The 14782-nt window shown below is 36.6% G+C and overlaps 2 protein-coding genes across 2 annotated transcripts; both read right to left on the reverse strand.

Annotated features, from left to right (window-relative positions):
• Window positions 1-52: 52 nt before the first annotated feature.
• LOC120264447 (G2/mitotic-specific cyclin S13-7-like) lies at window positions 53-2523 on the reverse strand. Its single transcript, XM_039272258.1, has 10 exons — window positions 2388-2523; window positions 2182-2290; window positions 2051-2086; window positions 1904-1958; window positions 1604-1822; window positions 1405-1530; window positions 1075-1323; window positions 841-1002; window positions 562-740; window positions 53-470 (listed from the first exon to the last, which is right to left on the reverse strand). Exons 1-10 carry the CDS (start codon window positions 2407-2409, stop codon window positions 302-304), a joined length of 1326 nt encoding a protein of 441 aa, XP_039128192.1. The 5' UTR covers window positions 2410-2523; the 3' UTR covers window positions 53-301.
• Window positions 2524-3063: 540 nt separating this feature from the next.
• Window positions 3064-13138, reverse strand: LOC120264411 (la-related protein 1A-like). Its single transcript, XM_039272223.1, is given in 15 exon segments — window positions 3064-3571; window positions 3863-3967; window positions 4082-4227; window positions 4375-4438; window positions 4564-4707; window positions 4816-5150; window positions 5304-5408; window positions 7354-7423; window positions 9002-9087; window positions 9090-9644; window positions 9793-9864; window positions 9994-10084; window positions 10537-10702; window positions 10838-11402; window positions 12596-13138. Coding segments are annotated over 15 exon segments (3033 nt in total). The 5' UTR covers window positions 12959-13138; the 3' UTR covers window positions 3064-3405.
• Between the last annotated feature and the right edge of the window lie 1644 nt (window positions 13139-14782).

Genomic DNA, 14782 nt, shown 5'->3' on the forward strand with positions numbered 1-14782 from the left:
TCAGAGATCTCTGTTCCTGAATTCAAGCTACTTTGAACACTACAAACTCAGATGATAGATTATTGCCAAATAACAAACTAAATTTACCATCAGCTTTATGGATTGTCAAACAAAAGAGAAGCACATAAAAGTTAAAAGGTTTTCAAGACAGAACTGAGACCAATTTTACACACCCAAAAAAAAAAAAATTGTGCTAAATTAGCATCCTCAGATGATACCAGAAATGTATCAAATGTTTGATTGAAGACCCTTAAAAATCTTTATTAATCATCAGTTGGATGATTGATTGACTTCTCCACCATTATCTCCTGCTGGTGATCTCAAGCTTCTTCATCTCCTCAACAACTTTAGTAGCTGGAGATAGCAATGCAACACCTTCATAATCAGGACTTGAGTACTTCTTGTACACAACCTTCAGTTTACTCACTGAAGATGTAGAGTGAAGCTCTACCAATACCTTTGCACAATCCCTAGTGTTCCAATAAACACAAAATTCAGTATGTTTCACAAAATTCACAAACAAAAGTTACTTCATCAGAAAAAAGAAACAGTAGTGCATACAGCAATTGTGTTTCAGTGAAACCGGTGTGCCGCTTCAATGTTTCGCTCCACAACGGGCTCTTGTTCAGCGTGCATCGAGCTACATACACTGCTGATGCAGCAACGATAGATGGGCAGTACATGATCATTGGATAATGCATTAATGCAAGCTCTGAAAGGAAGAACACCATATGCTCCATCTGCATTATGTAAGATATATGAATTCATTTGCCAGTAAAAACATCAACTTTTTTAGTTAGAGCAAATGAAATTAGTAATTTTGTATCATCAAAGTTTCACCTCTTTATCACATAGAGCAGCAGCTTTCAGAAACCTCACAAGAAAAACATAAGGTGTAGGAACAGTTAAATGCCATTCAAGCTTGTTCAGTATCACTTTCTCCTTGGCAAGTATTTCCTCTCTGCTGTATGCTCTGTCTGATATGCATATGAAGTCATTTACCTGCAAATTCAATGAATTGTGACAATTTGTTGTTAAAACAAAATAAAAGTAAACACTTTCGGAGAAGTTTACCTCTGGTGCCCATATTTCCTCGTATTTGCAGGCTATAAGCATCGCGCTGACTCCTACAAGCTGCAACTCCCTCCTGAACACTGTCTCCATGGAAAGGTACTTATCCATGATGTAGAATGTGAGGTAGAGAGTTTCTGGCATAAGTTCAAACTTGTTATGCACTTCAATCAGCCAGTCGGCCAGAATGGCCCTCATCTTTGCATTTATTTCAATCTGAGAGTCGATATAGTCATGTGGTCTACTAGAGCTCTGCATTACAAATAGAAACAATCACTTCTATGTTCAAATGCATTCAGCTTGTGATAAATACAAAGTTATTGAGTTTCAAACCTCTGCAAGCTTATAAAACTTGTAGATATCTTCAACATAGTCAACAACAGCTAACTGATTATCAGCATCCACTGCATCAATGTCCTCAACTTGAACCTTTGGTTTATCAACAATTCCGCAAGCAACCTGAAAACAAATAAAAGATGTAAACATGGAACAGAACTAAGCATAAATCCATCTTGTTATATGTTGATTTTACCTTGCTTCTGGCAGTGAGCACTGAGGTAAGAGTCTGAACTTTCTTCTTTGTTGAATTACGGTGAGAAATCTTTGGCTCGGCATGTTTCTTTTCTTCTTCAGTGTCAGGGCTGATAGTAATGACAGCCTCTGGTTTACTCGGCTTCGAAGTCTGCTTCTGTTTCGCAACTTTCGCCGCATCTTTTGCCACTGCTACATCAACTCCAACAGCAACTGGCTTCTGTAAATTTCAAGAATCAAGAAGATGTAATGACTGAACACTTCAATTACTACAATATATACAAAATCAGAAATTTTATACCTTATTAGCAGCAGCAGCTGCTTGTGCATTTGCAAGAAGCTGAGCACCAAAACTTCTGAAAGGAACCAATAATAAAAAATACAAATTCAAAACCCAGAATGAAAAGAAGATGGAAAAAACAAGAAGACTAGGACATTGTGAACTGACCTGGTCACTGGGCGATTAATCTGATAAACTGGTTTTCTGTTAAAAAAAAAAAAAACAATACAAAAACATCACAGATGAACCAAAAGGAGATGATCTACTTCATCTTAAGAAATATTAAGCTGTGTCTTTACCCATCTGGTCCTCCGAGGTTGACAAGATTCCCAATGTCTCCAAGCACCCTCCGGTTCCTCCCGTCTGCTCCGGCGGCCACTTTCTGCTTCCCGGCCGGCACTGCCTCTCCTGATATAACAACATCACAACAAAGAATAAGAAGCTATTCCATTAGAACAAGAAGAAAAGGCAAAGAATCCAAGAAGAGGATTAGAAATTGATATACCTCTCTGATGCCTTGTAGCCATGTCTGCTGAATGATCCTTGAGAATGCCCAAGAGAGAAGAAGAAACAGTGGAGACCGACTCTTCCCCTCCCTTCTCCTCCTTTTGCTTCTTCTTCTTCTTCTTCTTCTTCTTCTTCTGGCTCTCTTCTTTATAACTAGAGCTCTCTCAACAAATAAAGAAAGGAAGCATAGGATTGAGAGGATGCCTCCAACGGTCAAATTGCTGTGAGATCACAACGGTCGGATTAATTGAGATGGACGGCTAAGATGAGGTGGAGACTGTTGCCCTTTATAGCCGTTGGGAAGATTGAGAATGGCAATGTAATAAAAAGAGTTTCTTTTAATAAATACAAGAGTAAACAGCTTTTTTACAGAAAACTCCTTGATTAAAGAATTATTTAAAGAGTGAAATATATATATATATATATATATTACTTCGAAAAAATTTAAGATTTTTATATTACTTTTACTTAAAAAAATAGAATAAAATTGTGCCGTTACTCAAATGTACGAATTTATTTTGGATTAAAATAAAATATCTTTGAATTTTTACCCTGTCAGTTAAGAAATATTTCTTTAAGCCAAGAACATGGACCATCCTGAAAATAACATCTCAAGAAAGACTACCCCAAAGTAATGATGATCAAACTAATCACAGGATTACAAAGAAAATCGAGGCAAAAACAACAGTATGATTCCAAGCTCTTTATTAGTCAATTTTTTAGAATTCCAGATACAGGAATCAACTTTTCTCAATTTTTCCGGGTTTATGTACAAATCCAGATTCCAACAGGGCAAAAAATAATTCTTGGCACAGCCACTGCATCATCACACTGGCTGGGGACACTTTAAATCTGCACAGGCATGCCCCAGCCTCTAAGGATCAAAATTTTCGGTATTATAACCAGTACCACCAAAGACACAGACACGGCCTAGAGGGTTATATCATGTGATGTTTCATGTCAAATGAACCATCGAGTACAATACGCGCATCCAAAAGAGTCACCTTTACTGCTGTCTAGGCAGTGGCTTCGGTGCCGCTGCTTGAAACCTTCTCGCTGGCTCTCTCTTTCACCCGGAAGTCTTCCAGGCTCTTGTATTCTTCCTTGAGCAGACGATCCAACTCCGGATGCTTCCTCAGAGGCTTGCTGTTGTCACGCATCTCCCGGAAATGGTGAAAAGCCCTGTTCACATTCCATCAAAGGTAACTAGATATGATCGACAATTTCAAGCAAAGTGAATAGTAACTGAAGTACTCTGCAAGGATGAATATTCAGATCATACAGATAAAATTGAGTTTTAGTACAATAACAAATTAGGGTTCAATTTCCAATAACTTATGTTCAGTTATTTCACTTGGTCTCAAGGTTCAATGCAAGCAAGGAGAGGTTCTTAATAGGCTCAGTATAAAAAGAGAAGATTTGTTCCAGATAACCGATAATAAAGAAATAAAGCTAACTGATAGAATGGCTTACCAGTACTTTTCAAGGCCATAAAGATTTCCCTTGTTATAGAACTCAAGAGTAAGTTGTTCAAAATCTTCATATAGATCTTCTCTGAACTGCTTCTCCAGTCCATAACTGGCAGAAGATTATGGATCAAAATAAGTAAATATATGTATATATATATATATATAAAAATAAACAGGAGACAGGAATAGTTATCAGTGAATATGGAACTGGTTGGCACAATACCTGTAAAATCGGAAAAGACACTCTAAGCCATAAAAATATTTAGCAGCTGCATCTTCCAATGCGAACTTCCGGAACTCATTATACATAGACTGAAAAAACATATTTCGCAAGAAATAAGACCAGAACCGGTAGAGTGTGTTCATTTCCTGCATGAAGAGAATGACGCACATTTAGGATTGAAACAGTACAAAGCAACCTCAATAGGTCATCAGATATCTTTGAAAATTGCAAACTGCATAAAAACCTTTGTAGAAACTAAGCAATCGCAAATTATTGCTCAAGATATACTTTACCTCACTGCAACCAATTCCTAATTTCTTCCTTTCACCAAGACAACGCTTGTGAAACTTAAGATATCTACAATAGTAAGGGACAAAAAGGCTCCATTAAGATAACACATCACTGAAGAAGACTGAGGCAGTGCTTATAAAAGTGATAAGAGTACACACAGATTATTGAAAAGGCTCAAGAAAGGATGTTACTTTTGTTGTCTAAACTCATTATCTTCCAAGAGCTGATGACTTGGATGCTGGAATGGTGGGAACGGTTTAGGCATAGAACCCACAGGCGGACTACTTCCAGCAAAGGCTCCATGAGGAGAAGCGCTCAACTTTGATGGCACGCAGCTGCTAGGAGCGTATGGATGACCGTGGACCAAGCAAAGTACACCAAGTTGTTTAAACCATTTAACAAGGAACAAAATTAATCTTTTATCAACACAACAGAACAATCACCTGAAATTTTCAGGGGGTGTTGAACCAAAGAAAAAGCCAACAGAATTACTTGGTGGACTCTCTGATACCACTCCATGATGATTGCGACTGTTTCCCTGGTTTCTAAAATTGCTGTGGAAGAAGCGCTGCCGATGTGATGGATGAGACTTGTTCGTGCCCTTATTTTGCCGCCTTCGATTAGCATTTCCAGATTCATCAGAACCATTATTGCCCCCAGTATTCGCATTCTTCTTTGAATTCAAAGTAGCATTTGCATGGGTGGAAGATTTTGATTCTCCACCTTTCTCCACCCCGGAATTATTTCTTCGGTTATAAGACCGTTTGGCTCGCAGTTCCTGGTAAGTAAATGAGTGTCAAAATCCTAATTTTCATCAGACTCAAATTGGTTTGAAACAAAAGTTAATTTAGCTCAACAAAAGCCAGGATGTCATTTCATTATTGACGGCTTGACAATTGGTACTTTTGTGTAAGTAACACTGAGACGTTACCTGTTCATAGAATAAAATGCCATCATTAATAGCAGTTGCAACCTCATTTGAAATAGGTTGTGATTCCCAAGGGCCAGTTGTATCTTCTTTATTTAATTTAAAATCCTGTAAGAAAGTGAGACAAGCGAATTTATGTTACAATTCAAGAAATAATAGTCGGTCTTTTGATGTATAATATGATATCATTTGACACCGCTCAATTGCAACACCGTCCCAAATTAGAGTGGATGCCAGTATACATTCACTCATAACAATGAAGCTCACAATATTCACACAAACAATGCAAAATTCAAAGCATGAAGAGCAACATATCATTAACGGGAGAAGCCAATCCGTATAAATAGAAGTATGGAAACACTTTGCTACAAAGGTCAACAACACACAATCAGAGAGAAAGCAATAAAAGTGAAAGCCAGTAATATCAATACAATCCACACAAGAACCATCCTCAGCAAATTAATGAGATGTGTATACTTCTAAGTAAACAACACAAATGTTAAGGATAAAATGAAGATATATAGCAAATCGCCTATGTCAATAGATAGAGAAAATAAGCAATCTCAATCAACCACTAACAGAAGTGCAAAACCAAAGGCTATCTATGCTATGGGAGCCGTGTAATATACCAAATTAAGGTTTTACATAAACCACACAACATGAGAGGACTAATCTGTTAAGTGGCAGATAAATAATGTGAGAGGACACCATGACTATGAAAGCTTATCAATCACAGGGAGGAAAAACAGACTATACCGCAGATTTCTTTTGGTGATAGGAAAAGGTATATTTGCTCGTAGAAGAAACAAAAAACATGGTCATATAGCTAAAAAGATTGGGTATATCATACAGGGGCCAAAATTGGGGTCACTGATCCTTCAAAATAAATGTACCGGTTAGATCACATAACTATTCAAATAATAACAGATCATATGAGGTAGGATAGGATCTCTGCAATGATGTGTATCACCATTTAGAAAGTTATCCTTTTAATTAATTATATATATATATATATATATATAAACAAGATTAAAATATGATTTTGTTGCCATACTGAGTGATAAAAATTCAAGTAGAAACAGATACACACAATATGGTTTTATGCCCTCAGCTCATCCGATCAATTGTTTCACACAAATAGAATCATGAGGAGCAATTTCCTTGAGCAAGATGAATTTATGAGAGCAATTCAAAATTCCCTCATACAAGAAAGAGGCCTTGCCTACTCACTCTTTTTTAATGTGTTTCAGTTCCATCTATACACACTACAGTTTCTCAAGATCAGTTTCAGAACAAAATGTAAAATAACATTAATGTGTCACAGACAATTGGTTCACAGCAGAACTCTAGATGAAATAAAGTGTGACAACGCAATCCAAATGCAAATTAAATCCACCTGCAATTAAGAAAAGTGAACAAACCACATCTGACAATGACATTCAAAGCTTAGTTTCCTAATAATCATATTGATATACATTAAAGGTAAGTGTGATTAACTGCATTCTAACAGCGTTATCTCCTGATTATTCAATCCAGACATATCATGAAACAATTAATTTATTCCAATCGCTATCCATTGCTTGTAACCATTCCAACCCCAACCGATAGTTGGCCTTGACCCACCAGAGACACAGACTACCAAGCCCATACATCATTGGATGAGGCAAGTAAATGCTAAGAACATGCAAAAGCATGTCAAGGAAAAAGCCTGAAAGCAAGAATCAATGAATAGAAGTATGAGAATCAGGAGTTAACAAGGCAAAGGGAATATGACAAGTGGGTGGAAAGAGGGAATTAAGGAAGCAGAAGAAGAATCTCCCTAGCACCAAATATCCAAGACCTCCTCAGCACCATCTAAAACAAATGGGCAGCAAGGAATCAGCCTAAACGAGTAATGTCCAAAACTCTTCTCCATCATAGTTTCTCAAGCAACCCGTACATGTCCTCTAAACACTAGTAACACACTCAAGAGGAAAATACAATGACTCTAGCATCACACAGTTAAACATTCATAACGTAAATCAATAGCACCCAACAGAAGATAAAGTCTTACTTGCGTCACAATAATAAGCCTGTGAACATCTTGGTCGTTGACATCCATTTCATCATCCTCATCATCAAGTCTGAGTAATGGGATTTGAACACAACAACAAATGTGAAGTAGCATAAGTTTCAAAACCGAAAACTAAAATCATATAATATGGCTGTTGTTATATACATTCAAACAAACAAGAGAAAAAAAAATTGCATACAAATGATGTTTTTGCCATATAACAATGGAATGGATAACTGCATAGAAACACAGTTGTAAAATAGCAAGAAGACAATCAAGATACCCAAAATAAACAAATGAATTTACAGGGTAAAGAATTAAATATCAGCAACATGGCAATTTCTTCTGACAAAGACAGAAGATGAAATCTGTGTTTAATGCAATACATATATAACTTACCTTTTATTTTCAACACTTCAGCTGTTATTGATAAGCTATCATTCCAGATAAGAAATAAGACCTTAAGTCGAGGGGTTTGGATTGGAGGTCCTAAAGTTGTCTCAATAGCAGAAATTTTTTTGGTTTACTTTTCTTACAGGCAAGAAATTACAAGTTACGGAAGACAAAAAAAACAAACAAAAAACAAAAACAAAAACAACAAAAAAACAAAAGAACAAAACACAACCTTTTGAGAATTATTTCCTCAATTTCAAATTTCCTTCTTGTCCTAAGCCTCCTATTTTAGTGTCCCATTAAATGAAAGAAAATTCAATAAAAAGTTACTTTTCTTACAGGCAAGAAACTAAAAGTTACAGAAGACAAAAAAACAAACAAAAAACAAAAACAAAAAAAAAAGACAAAAAAACAAAAGAACAAAACACAACCTTTTGAGAATTATTTCCTCAATTCAAATTTTCTTCTTGTCCTACGCCTCCAATTTTAGTGTCCCATTAAATGAAAGAAAAATTAATAAAAAGTTCTCATACCTTCAGTGCTCATGTCTAACAGTTTGTAGCATAAGAAAAAAAAATTGTATATCAATCTTGGTATTCTAATTCCAATCTCGAAGATTGTGATTTAAACATACAATTCGGCTTTAGCTTATAGATTTGCTTATACCACTCATCATGAACTCTTCTATAGGTTTGCATTTAATATTTTCAAAGGATTATCCAAAGGAATTCCAATAACAAGAACTGATATTTACAACAGTCTTCAAACACATACAAATGGACAGACTAATGATTATAAAAATGGTTCACATCAGATCCATTGTCACTTTCAGGTTTCTCTATCTTATTGTCTGCAGAATTCAGTATCATGTAAATGTAGATACTCATCTTCATTAGCACTCCCAGAATTAACTGGTAAACTGAATGTATTATGTAGGCTCCTAAATTTCTATTTACCCCAAGGCCTCTTCTACATATTCATGCAAACATCTATAGGCCAGCTTCTTGGCCTGGTCCTCTGATGGCACATGGATAGCATCCTTGAATAGTATAAAGTACATGATAAGAAAATAAAGAACTTTTCTTTTGAGCCAAAATTCCAGCCATTGAATCTGGTTAAAGAAACATTTTATAATGGCAAGTATTGAAAAAGAAATGTTCTCTTTAGTAAAAAGTCATGCAAAATCCTTGGTATATTTGCTTCCCGTACTCGTCGTTGAAATATTTGCATTAGACAATTGCTCACTCATGTTTACCTTTTATTATGTGGAACATTTTCTTTCTGGGTCTCTGTATGCTCAAGTTCCAACTCCTCATCAAGCATAAATGTGTTCTGCTCCCTGAAAAGCTGGAAGATTCATGCATGAAACACTTAGAAGCAACTATACTTTGTGAATTCAATATTGTCCCAGACTGTGTTCTTTTGTTCCCATTTTCACCCTCACTAATGGTAGAAGGATTCATGCTTCCTTGAAAACTCCCAGAGCTAAAAGAAACATTAGCACCGGCACCATTGGCGTTAGAAACACTCTCTACCACATTCTTGTTAAACATAAAATTAGATCCACCAGAGGGCTCCTGTGTATTGGAATCTGGTAATGGTTCAGAAGTCAACTCCTTGACCTGGACATTGCTGTCTCCATTAAATCTTAGCTGCTTATCAACCATTGATACTTCTACAATATTTGATTCATCCTGGTCATGACAGCTTGTTTGTAGACATTTATTCTCAGTAGAGCAGGGGAATTGGTTGATTCCATTGGACCCAGTTCCATCCACAAAAGATGAAACCTTCTCATCAACATGACTCTCTCCCGAAGCAGATTGTGTTAAAGATATGTCAGGACCTGATGGAGAAATCCACTTTGCCAAACCATCACGCCTCCTAATATTTTCATCCTAACAAGCCAAAAATAATAATAAATCAGAGCATCAACATAAAGAAATACGCATGCAAAATATTTCTTGATGAAATTTACATCTACCAAATGAACAGTACAAAATTAAATAAATAAATATATTATGCACTAGAAGGTGAAAGAATAACCTGTACTTCAATTGAATCTGAGCTGCGCAAAGCATCCAGAATGAAAGGTATATCCGTTGTCATTTTCTTGACCTTACAATAAAATAAAGGGTCATATGAGATGGTGCAGCGCAAATCAACTATAAGAAAAACTTTAACACGTTTTTATCTTTACCATAGTATCATAATAACTCAAAATTTCATCATGAAAGCAAATATTACCCTGTTAAAGTCCGCGATTTTGGATATAGACACCCATCCATGTTCATCTAGCAATGAAAGCAAATAATGGTCCTTCTGCAAATTTTCATCACTGCAAACAATATGCAGTTCATTGTCGGACAAATGAAAACTAAAACTCAAAAAGTGGTCTTAGGAGAAAAACATGGATGTCAATTCTAATAAATGATAGCATGTATCTAGTAAAATGGTACTGAACAAATTGACAGTAGAAGGTGAATTAAAATTATAAATAAGAATCACCCCCCAAACCCATCATCAGGTCCAATAACCAGAACACTTGGAAACTGGTTAGTCTTGCCTTCACTACTGAGCTAGATACATGTTTGAGATGCACAAATACTAATCAACCAACTGGGTCAGGCACCATAATGTTTTCATGCACATTGGTGCAAAAGAATTTCTTTACACATAAATGCATGATGAATTGCAGTCTCTGTCCATACAGGAGCATGATACAGCAAGGATCTCGAACTTCATCATATTGTAGTATATGAATATATATAATTAAAATAAAAAACCCACCTAAAATAATATTCGATTTGTTTTACTATGCTAGTTCTCAACGCTAGTTCCTCAGGAGTAAAAACAGGAGCAGGCGGTAGAGGAATCGAAACATAACGCGGCGGTGGTGGTCCCCTCATCATTTCAAGAGATGCAGTTGGGACATAATACATGCGGGGTGCAGGACCTGCAGGATGGGTGTATTGTAGACAAGGTCTCAGAAATCAGTATACATATATATATATAAACACACACATAGATGTATGTTCGTTATATTACAGATGACAAAAACCAATAACAAAATCTTCAGCTTGGCAATTACCAGGAAAAGGGGGTCCATTCATGTACCCTGGAGCAGGACAGAAAAATTGCGGAGCTGGCCTCACAAACATACCAGGTCCAATATGAGCTATATTTATGTTCTCTCTTGGAGTAAATGCCCGCTGATTGCGCCATGTCTGATTAAAACGACCACCAGGTTCAAGACCATTATATGGTCTGTTTGGGTAATTCCCAGGATAGGAACGCCAAGTGTTGGGATCACCACGTGGAGAAGGCTGAAAATTCCTACCACCATCAATTCCACCAGCTTGAACATTTGGAACAAAGGCTGGCATGTCTGATTTCACGTGTGAATCCGCATTAGGAAAAGGTGGTGGACAAGGCTGATAAGGGTATTCATTTACCGGCAGAGGGGGGTTTGGCATAACAGAGTACATTATTGGTGGCCTTTGCTGTTGATTGTAGGGGAAATGATAAGCAAAGGGTGGCATCCCATTTGCAGAAACATTATGCTTGGGTCCATGTTTATGTGGGTGCGGTCCATAATGCTTATTGGAAGAATTGCCATTACTAAATCCATCAGATTTACGCAAGCCATTTGGTCCCTGAAAGATGATAATAATCATAAGTTTATATAATCTCATAACAAACCATAAAAAAGAAAAGACAAGGAAATTGGACTACTGAAATAAGTGGAAAGTAGCTAGTGAATTACTGCCTTCAGCACAGAGAGACTTCCACATATAACCACTCACCATGATGTCAGTTTCCATTTCCTTTATTGTTTTGACAATAAAAACATTTTTTTTTATCATTCAAATCTGGATACATTAAATTTTCCATCCTATCCCAGTTAAGAGGTAAAACAATTCTCCAAATAAAATTATTACCCGAATCTAAAAAACTATGCAAAACTAAATATGATAAAAACTTTTCATTTAGCATAAAAAACACCTTTTAACTTGCAGCACATGACACAACAAAATAAAATGGTGCAAGGATAAAATTCAATAAAATCCATGTACCATCGACAACAAAATAGCGATTTCACAAAAACAGAACAAAGGAAGTGCACTATAGTGTAAGAATCAAAAGGCCAAACCAACTTTGTCCCATCCATGCAACCTTTGAAGCGTGTTTTCATCTTTTCTAAAATCATCTGAACCTAAATTCATGGTAGTCTTTCTTTGCATTTCGTCTGCACTATACAAGTAAAAAAGGCAAAGTTGAAATAATAAGAAAGAACAGTTTGTCTCATTGCATTCAACGTTAAGCACAACCCACCTGACCAATCCAAAATTACAAAAAGTCATTTCATTCATTCAAGCAGAACAAACAATAAATTACTATTCAATATCACAGCAGCAAAACAGGTTTGTGAATTCCCAATCATGCAAAAGTAGCCTGAGCTGAACTCCAAAAGATCATCTAGCCTTCCATTTCAAGCACCAGACAAAAGTTGTCAAAAAGTGAACTTAGTTACTTAATACTTTCTTTGATAACGAATTACATTGAGATAGATAAAACAAGATATCAAAGAACCCTGTTCAAACTCAGGTTAAATTCAAGCCTCAGGCAAACTAACATGACTATCCAGAAATAAAAATAAAACACACACAATCAAAAAGATCAATTTCTACAACAATGAGTGCCATGATCATCACAAATGAAACTATCAAACCAACTATCATCAGCATTATCAACAATCACTATAACACATTTTGTTCCCTAATTAAAAAACCATCAATGTAACCACACTACCACCAGACAGCAAAAAAAAAATTAATAAACTTTTCACCTGAACAGGAAGAGGGGGAGGAGGAGGAGGAGGAGGATGGCCATTCCTCGGGCCAGGACCGCCGTTACCGGACGCCGGCGGTACAGCCGCAACAACCAGCTCCGGCTGAGCCGGTTTCCCACCAAGATCCGGCAAGCCCTTAAGCCGCGCATCCTCCAGCGGCGGCCATGAGTCAGCCCCCATCACCGGCTTCTTCCCATCACCCGTAACACCAGCCGCTACAATCTGCGGTGGCGCCGGCTTCTTCCACGGCGACCTCGCCCCACCCCTCCCTTTCCGCCTCTCCTCCTTCCCCTCCACCACCTTCTCCGCTCCACCCATACCCTCAACGTGATCCTCCCCCGCCCGACCACCGCCCTCCATCAAAGAACACTCAGACAAAGAAACAGGATTCCAAAAATCAATCAGCGATCTCGGAGGCTTTGGATGACGATAATGGCGGCCGTCATCTCCTCCGCCGTCAAAAAACTAGGGTTTTCTCGAGTGTGTGTGTGAGAGAGAGAGAAGGCGGGATTAGGGTTTTTTGGTAAATAAAAAAGAGGAGATGTGCCAGCATGTGCGCGTAAATAGCGAGGAATTTTTAGTACTACTACTACTACTGCCCTCAACTCTTCTTCACTGCAGTGAGTGTGGTAATAAAACTAATGAGATTTTTTTTAAGTTACTCGCTAATTTTTCATTTTCTTAAGGGGTTAAATGCATAACCCTATAAGTCAATTTTTGGGAGGAATTACTGTTCATGCAATAATAATAATAATAATAATAATAATTAAAGCATCTTATAAAGGACACAGGAGATCATTTCTCAGCCCAGCCCGGGAGTTCATGTAAATTTTGTACTGCTGTGTTAGTTTTTATGTGATTTTGCTGTATTTTTTTTTATCTTAATAAAATTGTGATTTATTTTTTTTATAAAAAAATACAGGACTAAAATAAATAAATAACAAGTGAATTTTTAAAATATAACTAGGTTGGATTAAATGAAAATTTTGTACTTAAATTAGTGATTATTTGTTTAAATAGTTACGTTTCACTCACTTATTTTTTAAAAAAAAATTAGATAAACTATATTCATTAAAAGAGAATATGACAGTACATAAACACAAAAACCGGTGATAAACAACCATAAAAAGTAGAGGACGCCAACAACAAAAACCCACTGTTTCTCACTGTCACTGTTATGCTTGGTTGAGATTATTCATATCTTGCAACTAAACAACAGTTAAGATTATTTGGCCAATTACTTTTTACAAGCTCTTCATCAGCTCTGAAGCTTGATATGTTTTTTTCTTTTTTAACTAAATTGGGGAAGTGGGCCACTTATAAAAGCTAACATCCCCAGCCTCTTTTCAAAACCATCCCCAAGCCATCCGTGACTCAACCAAAGTCCCATTCTCTCCCTCCCCTTTGTCTCAATCTCATTACTTGGAACTCAACATCCCCCACTTGTAGCTGATGTTAAATGTGTCGCACTTCCCCGAGCTTCCTCGGGCTTTTATATATATATATATATATAATTAGTTAATTTTGAAATTTTATTGTAATTGATGTTAATTAAACTAAATTTTGGTTACTTTACAATATCCATGCGTGAAAATCTATTGTAAGTCCGGTGTAGTCCCACATAATTTAATTGAGAGAGGATTTATGTGCATATACGTGAAAAGTAACCCTATTTTATTATGTCAGTCTTTTGGGGTTATGAGTTCCTCATTATAAGCATCATTAGTGTGTTTGGTTGAGAGCATGAGGTGTGGGGGTGGGTAAAGGGCTAATCAACGAACTCCAAGTAAAGTGTTGTTGCCATTGAGCGAAAATGTGTCTGTCTCGATAAAAATGTCTGGTCTAATCGGAAGAGCAATATCTTAATTAAGAAGGAGTTTATATGAGTCATATACATATATGTGGAAGTAACCTCACTCTATCGGACCGATATTTTTGAGATTAAGAGTCCCTCTCTCTTTCTCATTGTATGCATCAAAATCCTTGGCTTGTTTGTGGCTATGTTTCTTTACTAGCCTTGTCCAACTTTTTTACCAAAATAAAATAATACTAGATTTATGTACCTGCGCTAACGCTGGGTTACATCTAAAGGAGATTCAAAGATAATATGAAATTGCAAAAATTTGTTAATGTTTTGTAAATCGTTTTGCATATAGAAATATGTTTGCAAATGTCATGTGAAAT

The sequence above is a fragment of the Dioscorea cayenensis genome, chromosome 7 (genome assembly GCF_009730915.1).
Source record: "Dioscorea cayenensis subsp. rotundata cultivar TDr96_F1 chromosome 7, TDr96_F1_v2_PseudoChromosome.rev07_lg8_w22 25.fasta, whole genome shotgun sequence".
Lineage (NCBI taxonomy): Eukaryota > Viridiplantae > Streptophyta > Magnoliopsida > Dioscoreales > Dioscoreaceae > Dioscorea > Dioscorea cayenensis.